The sequence below is a fragment of the Martes martes genome (genome assembly GCF_963455335.1).
Source record: "Martes martes genome assembly, chromosome: X".
Classification (NCBI taxonomy): Eukaryota; Metazoa; Chordata; class Mammalia; order Carnivora; family Mustelidae; genus Martes; species Martes martes.
In genome coordinates, this window is record NC_137897.1 from 14,369,731 (window position 1) to 14,383,965 (window position 14,235).

The 14,235-nt window shown below is 45.5% G+C and overlaps 1 protein-coding gene across 4 annotated transcripts in view; it reads right to left on the reverse strand.

Moving 5' to 3' along the window:
• SH3KBP1 (SH3 domain containing kinase binding protein 1) overlaps positions 1 to 14,235 on the reverse strand; it is a 338,393-nt gene that overhangs the window by 17,050 nt on the left and 307,108 nt on the right. For 3 of the 4 annotated variants that reach the window (XM_080831325.1, XM_080831326.1, XM_080831328.1), the window contains one exon: positions 14,017 to 14,102. In XM_080831325.1, the coding sequence (XP_080687451.1) occupies positions 14,017 to 14,102 (86 nt within the window). Of the gene's footprint in view, positions 1 to 14,016; positions 14,226 to 14,235 lie in introns of those variants that run through there. The other variant, XM_080831327.1, reaches the window with a different exon arrangement.

Consider the following 14,235-nt stretch of genomic DNA (forward strand, 5'->3'; position numbering starts at 1 on the left):
AGCTAGAGCGTGGCAGTGTCACTACCTCCCAGGAGCTCGGGAAGCTATCCGTTCTCCACGTCACTGTCAAGAATCATCACAGCTGGTGGGGCTCCTTGTGGACTACAGGCCTAGAAAGGCTATAATGGACTTCTCCCTCCCAACCTGGTACCACTCCATGGCAGCCCCCAGACACACATGTGAGGCGAAGATCTGAGTATGTCCCCCTTCTCTGCTTCAAATCCTTCCCAAGCTCCCAGGAAATCCTGGTGACCTAGCGTGGCCAAGGCCCTCGAGGCATGGCTAGTGCCCACCTCTGTCTCTGTCCCTTGCGTGACTTCCCTCCCCTCCCCTTTCCCCTGGGGCCATCAAGGCTTTGCTGAGCGACCAGGTCCTCTTCCAAAAAGCCAGACTACACCCTAAAGCCTGGCCTGGGTGCTCCCCTACTCACCCACCCCTCCAATCTCGGCACTCAGCACCCTGACTGGCTTTCCTTGTTGACTTATCTGTCTCCCCAGCAGCTAGAAAAGAAGCTATGGCTTTTATCTGTATTTTCCCCAGGGCCTAACGTCATTCCCGGCTTCTGGTGGGTATTTAACAAATGATTATTGAATAAATGAACAAACAACCTTTCTGGGCTTTAGTTTTTCCACCAGAGGGGAAAAAATGGGAGAATTATCTGAGCTATCAGCTTTGTAGGGTTATTCTTTTGTAAATGCGAAATTATATGAAAATGCTTTCAAATTATCAGGTAGAATTTTGTTTCTGTATACCATTGTTGGAGCTGTGGGATTTGAGAACAGAGATCTAAGAGCAAGACTAAATGAAAAGAATAAAACAAAACACTTTTTTTTCTCCTTTCATTTTTCCTTCCTCCCTCCTTCCTTTTTTAAGGCAGTCTGGACAGGAAGTCTCGCCCTGCATGTAGATCATGTGACTAGTGTGTAAATCATGTGCAGACACCAAATATGGGCCATTTGGTTGGGGTCAAATGAACACCTGTGTTAGCTGAGTCACCAAATGAAAAATTCTCATTTAAGGAACAATTAGATTCTATGGGAAGACAAGCCCTCCAAAATGTGGAAGGATATAGCAGATTACCTGCTGTGTTTTCATCTGTAATCCAGGTGTGAAGTATGTAAGACACAAGCACTGAGAAGAAGCAGGTCTGAGCTACTTTTCAGCCAGCCCACTATGCCACACTTCACACATGCACACTCACGTAACTTGTGCAAAACCCATGCGGGGTAGGCTACTCTTTTCCACAAAGGGAGACAGACAGAGGATCAGAGTTTAGACAAATTGGCCAAGGTCACAACCAGAAAGTGACAGGGCCCACATTCAGATTCATGTCTGTGGAATTCCTTCCACTATAGAGCACTGAAAAGACAGCAGGAACATTTCACCTGAACTCTCATTTAACTGATTCTGAGAATTGTTTCTACACCAAGAACAAGAAAAGATACTAGGAATGTAATAGGAATGTATACTAGGAATATAATATTGTGTGTGTGAAGAAACCCCTCTATGCTCTGATAATAAGCTCTTTTATTTTATTCCAATGTGTTTTGGGGGGAGCCTTGGTGGCTCAGTCGGTTAGGCGCCTGACTCTTGATCTCAGCTCAGGTCTTGATCTCAAGGCTGTGAGTTCAGGTCCGGTGTTGGGCTCCATATCCAGCATGGAGCCTACTTAAAAAAATATATTTATTCCAATGTGTTTTTAAGTGGACAGGAAAAGGGACTGGCTTCCTTAAGGAAATTTCTGGTAAGAAATGGAAGGTGTTAGGCAAGTTAAGTCAGACTATTTAGCTATTCAGTACAAAGTAACTTTTATGTGGAAACTTGTAGCTGAAGAGTAAGAAACTCCTTAAAAAGGAGTTTCTTTGCTCATTTACTTAATCAAATCTTTATTAAATATCGGTGTGCCAAGCACAGCTACAATTAGGAGAATGAAAGTACAATCACTCTCTATCAGCACTATGCATTCAAACTCGCTGTGATGACAGAAACCTGCTGTTTCTGTATCATCCAACATGGTAGCCACTGGCCCCACTTGACTGCTGAGTGCATGGAATATGGCTAAGTGTGATTACTTAAAATAAATTAAACTTAAATAGCCGCATATGACTAGTGGCAATGAAGATCTCTATCACGATCCTACATCATGGTATTGGCATTTCTTCTCATTTATGCTCAGTCCACTCATTCTGCGCATATACACTAAGTGAGCCCTACAATCCAGGCTCTGGGCTAGGCATGGAGAGATACGGGGGTGAACAAAATAGCCACGGTCCCCGCCTCACAAAGCTTAGAGCCCCCAAGAGTGATGGTCTATTATACGTATCATTACAAATTCGGCTAGCTACTATGAAAGAAAGGTAGAAGATGAAATTAGGAATGATAGCATGGGAACCTAATTTAAATATGGAGAAGCGATAAGGGAAGGGGGGGCATGGCTTTCTGAAGTATAGCACTGAGGAGAGGTAAAGTGCTTCACAGGGACTGATAACAGGCAACGAGAAGTGGGGAAAAATAACTTTTCAGATTTGTTTTCCTTTAAAAATTGTTTACTACACGCCCGAATTTGTTATGCAAAATGGTTTAGGAAATAAAGTATTTACTGGAAATAGTGGTTATGCTATTATTATAGGAATATAAATTGGCACAGCCTTTTTGTAATGCCATTTGGCAATACCTATCACAAAATGCCAGTGCATACACTTTCAGATAGTTCACTTCTAGAAATTCATCCACAGAAATGTTTATGTCAGGGTACCTGGGTGGCTCAGTCGGTGAAGTGATTGCCTTTGGCTCAGGTCATGATCCCAGGGTTCTGGGATTGAGCCACATGTTGGGCTCCCTGCTCGGCAGGGAGTCTGCTTCTCCCTCTCCCTCTGTGCTCTCTCTCTCTCAAGTAAATAAATAAAATCTTAAAAAAGAGAAATGTTTATGTAAGTGTAGAATGATATATTTATTCATGAGGCCAGTGGTCTTCAAACTGTTTTACTGGTGCACCTCCTAAAATAATTCTGAAAACCCATGTGCCCCCTTATACATCTTAAGTTGACATCTAAAATTTGAGATGTTTTTGTCACAAAAGATGTAATTTCTGCTATACTTTAAAAGATAACTATGATATTGCTCTCTTAAGTATATTCCACATACATCTGAATGCCATGACAGTTTAACAACCGCTGTCATCCATCTTAAAAAATCACGGATAAGCTGGGGCGCCTGGGTAGCACAGTCGGTTAGGCATCTGACTCTTGGTTTCTGTTCAGGTCATGATATCAGGGTCATAAGACTGAGTCCCATGATGGGCTCCACGCTGTGCTTGGAATCTGCTTGAGACTCTCTTTCCCTCTCTCTCTGCTCCTCCCCCCTGTGCTCGCTCTCTCTCTCTCAAATAAAATACACAAATCTTTAAAAAAAATCATGAATAAGTTTTTCGTTAGCAATTGGAAATTCTGCACCACCCCTTTCGCTCTCTGAATTTGTACTTCTGTCATACTGCTGGATTTTACTCTAATGTAATGCATTTTTGTGCTTTTGTTAATTTTGTCATTTGTTCATTATCTTTTCTTCTATAAAAAACAAGGTTATAAATAGAAATTTATGATTTCTTAAGTTCCTGAAATCCTAAGGTTCTAAGTGTAATGGTTTTTCTTCTGGAAGGAGTTACTGTGACAATTATTAGTAGTTTATAAATGATCCAAGCAAATGTATACACACGTACCACACATTTTCATAATCTGTTGGCATAAAAGAGGGGAATCTTATTGGGCTTTCCCCCCAGATAACTTTATGCACATGTGTATGATTATTGCTTAACATGAGAATGACATGGTTTGGTACTGATTCTATACCTATTTTTCATTTTATAGATATAAGTGCCAAGAAACTTTGTTCACATAAATCGAAATATATAGGAATGGAAAGAATTCTGTTATCACAACGTCACTCAATTCTTTGAACTCTTTCCAAGTTATATGGCAAAATCAGACAGTGGTCTAGCATCACCAAGAACTATTTTGAACAATCTATCAATGAACAACTCAGTCGGTGCCTCCTTCAATTTTGTTGGAAGCAAAGAATTAGAAACCAACCAACTTATAAATGGATTTTTTGTCCAGTCAATAGAGTCACTCAATCTCTCAAGTCCAATACCAATATTGGAAGTGTCTCTTAGTTTGCAGTGGGAGTTTGCATAACTGTGGAGTGGGCAAGAGATTGGCTATGTTGTGTAAGCTGGGATCGGGTCACTGGGAAAGGGGAGGGCAAGGGGAGAAGCAGCCTGCCAGTGGGTCTCCCAGGAGAAGAGTTTGAAGAAAGATCACATAAGAAATGAGGCACTATCCATGGCCTGGGGAGTCTCCGTGGCCCCCCATGGTGCAGGTGTCCCTGTCTAGAGATCATCGTCCTAGGCTGCTCTTTGCAACATTGCTCTGAGCGAGCCGGTTCTACTAGAATCATACCATGGAATATTGCGTTGACATTAAAAATATAAGGTTGACCTATGTGACTTATATGGAAAGATGCAAACATACATTATTCACTTCAAAAAACAACTGTGGACCCTAACGGTACATACAACCTGATCACATTTGTAAAAATTCATCCATCTATCCAATCATGGAAAGATAGAAGTCTAAAAGCCTGTACAACAAATTAACAGTGATTATCTCAAAGAGAGGTTGAGACCCTGAGGGGACTTTCACTTTCTACCTTCCTGCATTCTTCTTTTTTTTAAAGTACCTATTCCCTTTGTAACTGGGGGTGGGGTGGGGAGAAGTTCTTTAAAATCCAAATACAACTGAGTAGATCATGTAAGAAATGATTTCAGATGTCGCTACGGAATTTCAGTCGGCTGATTATGGTATGTGTCCAAGAACTTTCCTGCTTTCTAATAACAGTAGTCCTGGTGAGAACGTAGGTTGATGCCTGGTTCTTCGCCTCTGTCTGACTACAGCTACGCCAACTACCACTCGGAAAGCCCCTGTTTTGTGTCCGCCATTTAAAATCATCAGGTCGGGGCGCCTGGGTGGCTCAGTGGGTTAAAGCCTCTGCCTTCAGCTCAGGTCATGATCCCAGGGTCCTGGGATCGAGCCCCGCATCGGGATCTCTGCTCGGCGGGGATCCTGCTTCCTCCCCTCTCTCTGCCTACTTCTCTGCCTACTTGTGATCTCTGTCTGTCAAATAAATAAAAAAAATCTTTAAAAAATAAAAAATAAAATCATCAGGTCTACATTTTACAACAACCCTCTAATGCAGCGGGGCATTACTAACCCTGTGATACCTAAGATGAAAGTGGAGCTCAGAGCCATTCAACCTGGAACTTGCAGAGCTATCCTTCAAATCCAAGTGTGCCTAACCTGGGAACCCATGGTTTCTCTAACACACCTCACACTTTCCTCGGTGACTCTGTGGGATGATCTTGTTTCTGTATAAGGGTTCGCTCTATGAGGTCAAATTTACTTAGGACGGCAAACATCCTACCCATCAATATTTTTCAAAAATCATGATACATTTTTTAAAAGGTGAATGAATAATTTTAAAAGCTTTATAAAAAGTAATGCCTTAACTGTTACGCTCACAATTGTTAATTACTTAAACTTCTGTTTGGCCAGCAAATCTTTTATTTATTTATTTTTAAGGATTTTGTTTATTCATTTGCTAGAGAGAGAGAGAGGGAGAGAAAGCACGAATGGCAGGGAGCAGCAGAGAGAGAGGGAGAAGCAGACTTCTGGCTGAGCAGAGAGCCCGATGCAGGGCTTGATCCCAGAACCCTGAGATCATGGCCTGAGCTGAAGGCAGATGCTTAACCAACTGAGCCATCCAGACACCTTGGCCAGCAAATCTTTTATAAGCAAAAATCTTCAGGCCGAAGAAAACCCTAGATGAGACCTTAGAAAGAGCCAAATTAGCAGTTCTAGGTTAAAGGAACTAACAGAACTGAGGGAACTGCAGTTAAGAGACAAACAAAAGAATAAGCTATTTAATCTTGAAGAGGAATCAGAGATTACCAAAAAAGAGCAGTTTTCTTAATGTCCAGAAAATGTAGCTAAAAGAAACAGAGCCTGACAGACAAGCCTGTGAGACCGAACTGGGCTGCTTTGATCATTTCCTCCAAGGCCCTGGTTTAAAGATGAGAAACCAAGGTCCACACCTGAAACTGATAAAATATTGTGTGTCAACTCTACTCAAATAAAAAATAAAAATTAAAAAAAAATCCGGGACCCAAAGAGGTGTGTGCCATGGTGGACGGCCTGCTACAGTGGGGCGTGAGCCCGGAGGACACGTTCCCTTTCAGGGACCCGAGGAACAGGGCATTTCATCTCATTCAATGGCACTTTACTGGGCGACAAGATGAGCAGTCAGACACTCACTCATAAAAGAAAATTTTTGCGTGTGAAACAATATCCTAATGCCTAGAGTTACACAGAACCCAAAATTAAATGCCAAGTAAAAAAACTCAAGGAGAAAAGACGTTCTGTCCGAAGCCCAGTGCTCTTGTTACCACACTGGGAGGGACAGACCCCTCTAGAACTGGAGGCTTCCATTCTCCAGCCTTGGGAAGGACGAGGACAGAGGAGCAAAGCATTTAAAGGTTCTTTTAGGGGCACCTGGGTGGCTCAGTTGGGTGAGTGGCCAACTCTTGGTTTGGGCTCAGGTCATGATCTTGGGGTCCTGGGATCAAACCCTGCGTTGGGCTCCCCCAACAGTGTGGAGTCTGCTTCTCTCCTTCTCCCTCTCTCTCTGTGCTCCTCCTGCTCATGCTCCCTATCTCTTTTCTCAAGTAAATCTTAAAAAAAAAGCACCCTTTAAAATCTGACATTGCATGAGTGATTTGAAAAAAAGTAATTGTAACCCTATAAAAAATTAATCTGCTAATTGTACATTTCTGGGCAGTAGTGAGATTTCACCCATGCTTGAACACCTGCCTCTCTCTGGGGCCTTTCGTTTGTCCCCAACATTTCTCTCCCCAGACCTTCATTTCTGCACATATGCGCTGAACCTGTAATTTTCAGAAGCCTCCCCAAGAACTGGTGTGAGTCCATGACAAAGCTACCACCTATCTTTAAAGTACCAAGGAAAAGAAGGTCAACATTATGAGTCTCCCAGTAAGCTAAATTTGTCCAATTTTTAAAGCTAGCAAGCAATGGCATTTGCCTTTTAAGATGTCCTCAATTAGTAAAATGAAAGTCAGCTGTCCCTCAAATTAAAAGCCTTTTGTGTGTGTGTGTAAGTCTTTGAATTCTAGAGAACACGAACAACCTCAGGGAGAGATGACTCAAGCTTGGGGAGGTGGGGAGCGCCACCGCAGGTCACCACACAGCTAAATAAAGCGGCTTCTCCGGCTCTAAATCAGGGCTCCCTGTTCACTGACACCTCATCTTTAGCTTGTCACCACCAGATCCAACTACCCTTTAGCGGGGCGCACCAACCTCACTCCTAAGTGCTCATCACTTTTCTTATTTAATAAATCTGAGGTAGCAGGAGGTGGGCTTGGCCAAGGCATCCACATCAGTCCTTAACAAGGGCCCTTGGCTAGAGAAGGGAGTTTGATAACTCAAATGTCCCCCTTAATGAGGTGTAGTTTTGTCTCTAATGTTTTTAGCGTGACAAAGAGGTCCTTGAGTGTGGTTTTCTGGCAGGTCATAGATCCCTCTGGATATTTACAAGTCAAAAGGAAGCCGGAACAGGGCTCTGCCAATCTGTGAGCCCACGGCCAGCGGGCAGAGGGCACTGCAGGCCAAATGAAGGCCATGAGCAATCCGAGAGTGCACATCACCTGTCCCCTTCTTGCTTCCACGTACGTTCTCAGCACCGAGGCCTCAGTCAAGCACAGTGCGGAAGTAAGAAAGCTTACTGTGTAAGTCTCCCTGCTGAGTATAGACTACTTTGCCCCCACTGGGTGTCCCTCCGCATTTGCATTCTTCAAGCTGCCAGTGGTCTCAGCATGTAGCAGAGACACTCAAGCCACTGGGCTGAAGAAAGGCTGCAGGAACCCTGGCCGTCGAGGTGGACGACCCAAATCCCAGAGCAGGACACTCTGCCTCTGTGCACAGGTGAGCTTTTGGGGCTGGTCCCAGGTCCACATGGGTAGTGGGCACCGTGAGCCTCTCCAAGCCGAGAGGCATTGGAACACATCTGCTGAACACCCGAACGTCCCTCTGCTCATCTTACCCGTCAGTTCCTTTTCCTTGTTGCCTGTAGACGACTGGAGGTATCTTGGGGAGGATGGCACTGCTCCCTCTGTTTTAGAATCATTCATGCCGCCAAACACATCGCTCTCATGGGGCGAAACATGTATCATCATCTCCCCACTTTGATCTGTTTAACCCCCACCTGTTTCTACAGCATTCATGCGCTTTTTCCTATGGGCACTTTGAACGTTCACCACTTTTGCTCTTATTGGATGCGGCGGGATGAAAGAGGCTTGCGGAACCCATCAAAACTACGCATGGACCTAGCCAACCCCACAGACTGCTGAAGACTGGGAATGCCCTGGTGCAGGCTGGGCAGGCAGTGGGAAGGGCCCTGGTTTGGGTGTGGCCTGATGTTTCTAGCTGCAAATGTCTGCCTGTGAACACCCGCAGCATTCACGTGGGACCAGACTCTTGGAAGCGCCGAGAAGGACATGGCCTTGCCATCAGCCCATCTCTTCTAGGACTGCGAGGTGATTTTGAAATCAGTACTGGTTGCCAGCTTGACCTCATTTACTCAGTGCAACCTAGACTGTGAGCCCTAATGGTCTTAGGGGAGAGGTGGGGAGCCACACGGGGACACTGCAGGGAGAGGTCCGGCATAGACCCTCTTCCAAATGAACTGGAGCCAAGGCCAAGTGTCCCAAAGTGTAGGAAGGACACCAAAAATGCTCAGAGTGCTGACTAGGTTCAAGATCTATCCACCAGAAGTTCAAGATGTTTCACTTCCTTGGTATAAAGCACATGACCCTAGAAAGCCCAATCTCTTTTGCTTTTTGTCATCACACTGGGGACATGCATATAGCTTCTCAAATAGTCCTGATATAAGTTGGTGTGGAATTGTGACCTGTGTCCCTGGATGGGAGCCAGAGCTGCTTTTAACAGCTTTATTGGGGTATCATTTGTATATCAAAAAATTCACCCGGGTTAAGCATACAACTTAGTAATTTTTGGGCACCTGGCTGGCTCAGTTGGTTAAGCGACTGCCTTCAGCTCAGGTCATGATCCTGGAGTCCCGGGATCGAGTCCCGCATCGGGCTCCCAGCTCCACGGGGAGTCTGCTTCTCCCTCTGACCTTCTCCTCGCTCATGCTCTCTCTCACTGTCTCTCTCTCAAATAAATAAATAAAATATTTTAAAAAATAATTTTTAGTGAATTTATGGAGCTGTGTAACCATCATGACAATCCAGTTTCAGAACCTTTCCAGGATCCCAAATCAATGAGGTCTTCCTAGCATTGCCAGGGTGTCAGCAGGGAAGTGCTTTTGCATTTCCTGGTCCAGATGAACCACAGGCCAGGAGGCATCTGTGAGAGATCTGAGGACAGGATGAGGTTAAAGTTAGATCTTCCAAACCAGTTTTATGTCCTAAGTCCATCAACTTTAAAGCTGGCAACCCTTGGCCCCCAAATTGATTGCCATGTCCGGTGCGTATCTGTGGATCGGGTTGGAAAGCCGGAGGAGAAATTCCCAGCTTCCCCACGTGAAGAGGGGGTGCCAGTCTCATAAAGGGAAAGAAGTGGGGAAAGTGGGATGAAATCTGAATAGGATGGGTGGGGAACGACGGTCAACGGAGGCAAGCAACAGACGAGAAATGGGAAGGGTTGTTTCCAAGTCAAACAGTTGCTTCTGGACGGCTTAGCTCCCAGGCGGCTTCCCACCTGGGGGCCCGCTGCTATCTCTGGGCTTTAGTGGGAAAGAGTCGGAAAATCTCCGTGGTATTGGAGTGTAATAATAAATCCTGCCGTGCTGTGGGAACCACAATATATGGCATAATAAAAGTAAATGTTATGGCACTTGACTCCTCGGCCTATAATCTCCCATTCAATCGGAGCAGAGAGTCTTCCGTCAGCAAGAGAAAACTGGACAATTTAATTTTCATTTCTATTCATGCGCAGGACTGCTCTGGAGCTCATCCATGGCTCCTATTATGTCCCTTGAAATATGGCCTTGAAGTTTGATACACAGTATCTCAAACCAACATCAACAACTTCGTTTTGGACTAACTGATTTCATTCTAAATTACTGTGGGCTGACAGATGCTGGTAGCTGCCCACAGGAGATCGGAAAAAGCCATGTTCTCTAATTCAATATTATAATAATTTAAAATTATAGCTTTATTAAGAGGAAACAAGTTTATTTATAGCTAACACTGATGATTTCTAAGGGCTTTCAGGGCTGTATTGGGCTATTCACTGCGGCCCACATTTGGACAGCTTAAATTGTTTGAATCATGAACAAAACATTCTGGTACAAATAATTTTCTTCTTACGTCAAAGCAGTGAACAAATGCTACAAAAGCAGAGACACAAAGCAGCCCTGAAAGGTGCCAGCCCCTCCGAGGTGTCCTGTCCTCCTTGATCCACCCATCTGCAAGAGCATTTCTGCCCCGGTGCCTAATGACCCGGTGCCTAATGACATTCTGCTTAAAATCCGTTCCCCCCTTGGCCTCTGAGAGGTTGTCAGATTCCTCTTTTCCCTTAGATGGGGACTTTGTGCAGTGGTTTGGTCATCAAGCTCTAGGTCCTTCTTCCTCTTTTCTCATGCTAAGGTCTTTACTTATCTTCCTGACTTAACTATCCCTTCTAAGCAGACAATAGCATTGATAATAGGCGTTTCTATCTTGCAGCCCATTAAGTGACAATACAGAACTCTGGAAGACAAGGTGAGGAAGCTGGGAGAGATGTCAGTTTCCTCCATCGGTGAAGAAGCTGCAGTCGGGAGGGGCGGGAGAGGCGGTGTAAATTACCGAAGGTTTTCCCAGCCTGGAGGCAGCAGTCTGCACTCCTCACGCTCGGGTCTGCATGTGCCAGCCCTGCGCTTGGTCTCCTAGAAGGTCCTCATCTCTACTTGCAAACCCCGTTGGCCTCTACAATCTCAGCTCTCCCCAGCCTCGACCTTCTGGCTTCCGCCTCAGCCAGCACTAACACAGGGACATCTGACCAGATCTCAAAGTCAACAGGCTTAAATAAATCCACATTTCCCCCCAAACCGGTTCCTCCCCCAGACATGCTTATTGCTTCCCAAGTCACTTTTCCCTAGCCCTAAAACCTCACAGCTGACAAGGGATTCTCTCCTCCTCCGTGCTCCCCAACCCAGTCAGGGCCCAAGGCCTGGCAATACTTCTTGTGCTTTGCTGCTTCCACATCTAGCCCTTATTTCGCGATCTTGTGGGGCAGCTTAATGCAGGATCTCTCTTAACTGCTTCTCACCCGCACTACGAATAACCTGACATCTCAACACCCATCTTTCCTTCATCTGATTGGTCCCACAGAGCTCCATCAGTTATCATCTGATGCTTAGACCTGATCATGTCACTTCAACGTCAACCCACAGCCTACCGAATAAATCACAGACGCGTCCCTCCTCTGCCGAATCCAGCCCAGACCTCCATCTATAGGGCAGCTTCCCTCCGTGCCGCCTCGAAGGCTCTCCTATGGCCAGGCTGATCTGTGCTCAGTTATCTGCACTCCCCACGGGATCTCCCTGCCTGCCTCTGCCTCGGTGAATCCAACTTCTAGATCCAGAGGAGTCTGCCCCCCCACTCATGGAGACTGCCCTAGCATCTGGGCACCGCAGAGCCTCCCCAACTGTGACTGGCATTACCTTCCACCACTTAGTGGTCAGTGAGACAGTCTGCTAGTGTTACCTCACTTTCCATTTGCTGTCCCAGAGGCCCAAAGAGACACAAAGCTGTTAGACGGCAGGGCCTGTGTATGAGGGCCTTGGTAGCCATTCGGCCTTGCCCTTGGGTAGATACTCAAGTATTTAGCGGCTGATTACAAGGCCACCGAGGATAGTTTCTTGCATTGCAAACAATATGCATGACATGATTAGCTTGAGGAGTTATGGCCTTTGGGGATTAACGTCTTCTTGGCAAAATGAGAGCAAACTAAGCCTCAGCAGCTCTTTCTGGGCTCCTAAATACACATAACAGGGGCCCAGTTTCCACATATGAAGAGCTTCTGTAGATGAACCCACTTCGATCAAGGCCCCCAACATTTCCAAACTAGCTTGTCAGACTGAGAAATATGAAATACATATTTTGGTGAGAGCCACCCGAGTCATCTCCAGACCCAAAGAAAACAAGAGCCAAAGGCCAACGCTCTTCCCAGGCAAGGCACAGCCCTTTGTGTCCTGGAGGAGGGAGAACACCTCCCTTCCTGTGGGGGGCCCCACGTTACCTTCTCTGCCACCTCACCAGCTGGCCATCCTGCCTTAAAATGTGGGCCTGAATGTTAAACCACAGTGGCAAGACCAGAACTTCATCAGGCTCATTCCGATGACTCCGTCTCACTCATAGCCAATCACTGCCCTGCTCTGCTCTGCCCTTTAACCAGGTCGGAAGCTCCAGCAAGCCGGCATTTCTATTATTATTCCATCAGCCCAAGCCGTCAGAAGCCTTTGGTCGAGCTTCCTGACTGGGCTTCTCAAAGGTTGGGATGGTCAAAAAGCCTCTGCAGACAGAGCAAATATTTTTGGTGTTTACAGTCACAATGACACATCCTACCACTAAGTCTTCATAAGATCAGGCCAGAGACTGCAGTCAGCAGTTGTAAAGACACAACTCTATTAGTAGGTTTGGAAAAATACAGCAGCCCAAAAAGGAGGAGTAACCCCAGGTGACAGGAACGCTCACGTTAGGCACTCGGGTGCCTCTTACGGGTCCGCCAACGGTCAGATGTTTGTTTCTAAATCGAGCAGCCAATGCAAAAGATGCTGGAAATCTTCCATGGCAAATCAGTCCCTGAGAGTGGCTGCCAGAGGTTTGGGAAGGGGTGGGGGACAGGAGGGACATGGGTGTAGTTATAAAAGGGCAACACGGCGGGATCCTGGTAGCGACGGAATGTTCTGTATCTTGACCGAGGGGGAAGATACACAGACCTAACACATGTGACAAAACCATAAAGAACTAAAGACACGCAGGTACTGGTAAAAGCAGGGAACCCAGTGGACATGTCCATGTCAATATCCTGGTTCCGATCTCAGACTGTAGTTTCATTATGACATTACCATTGAGAGAAAAGAGGTCAAGGGTATGTAATTCTCTCTGTATTACTTCTCACAACTGCATGCAAATCTCTAATTATTTCAAAGTAAAAAAATTTAATTTAAAAAGGCAAATTCCAAAATGTAGCCCTATTACGTAGAATATTATGACCATGATAGGTACAAATAGAAGATGTAAAGCTAAAAACAATTTTAGCCCCCAAATCTAGACTTCTTAAAAGGGCTGTCACCTGAGTCAGACCAATAGTGGCCTCAACCAGCGCACATGCGACCTCGGGCCACCCGCGCACACACCCAGAAGACCCTCTCACTTGCTTCCCCACAGAGACTTTGGCTACCTTTCCCTTCATCACAGTGCTATCTTGACCTTTGAAAAACTCACCCATGTTCTTAACTAATCAGCAATTATCACGCCAGAGCTCATTTTAAATTCAAACTCAAAACACTGAGTGTTGACTACAATGAACTCAGCCATTCTGCATTCTCACCCATTCACCTTTTTACATTAAATACATAAGTCACTGGAAAATATGAATATAAGTGTTAATGCCCACTTTTACAAAAGGCTTATTCATCACCTGTTTTCTTTAGACTGTTCTCCGAAGGTCAGGGAGAGTAAAAATTCCAGGCATTCTGTTTTAATGTGGCAATCACCATCATATCCCCTTTACAAAACCACGACTTCTAACACCGATGGTGGGCTGTTAGCCTTCCCTTTAAATGGCTGCGTTCGTTCTCACCAGGCTGCTCGAAGGGGCAACCCAAACGCTGCAGTTCTGTGAAAATTTTGTGAAGAGAAGCCAGAACGCTCGCCTTACTCACCGATGTCATTGCTGCGATCCGAGAGATCCTTGTCCAGGATGCCAGAAATCGAACCGCCCACCAAGTCAATCTTTGGACCGTCACCCCTACATTAAAAACACAAGTCCAGGCATTTAATAATTGGTGTGTGTCCTTGTCATTGTGTCAGCTTTCTCGCTGCACACACGTTAAGGAGTGTGCTGTGCATGGGGCAGGTGGCACTGTTGCCTGGGAGGGAGC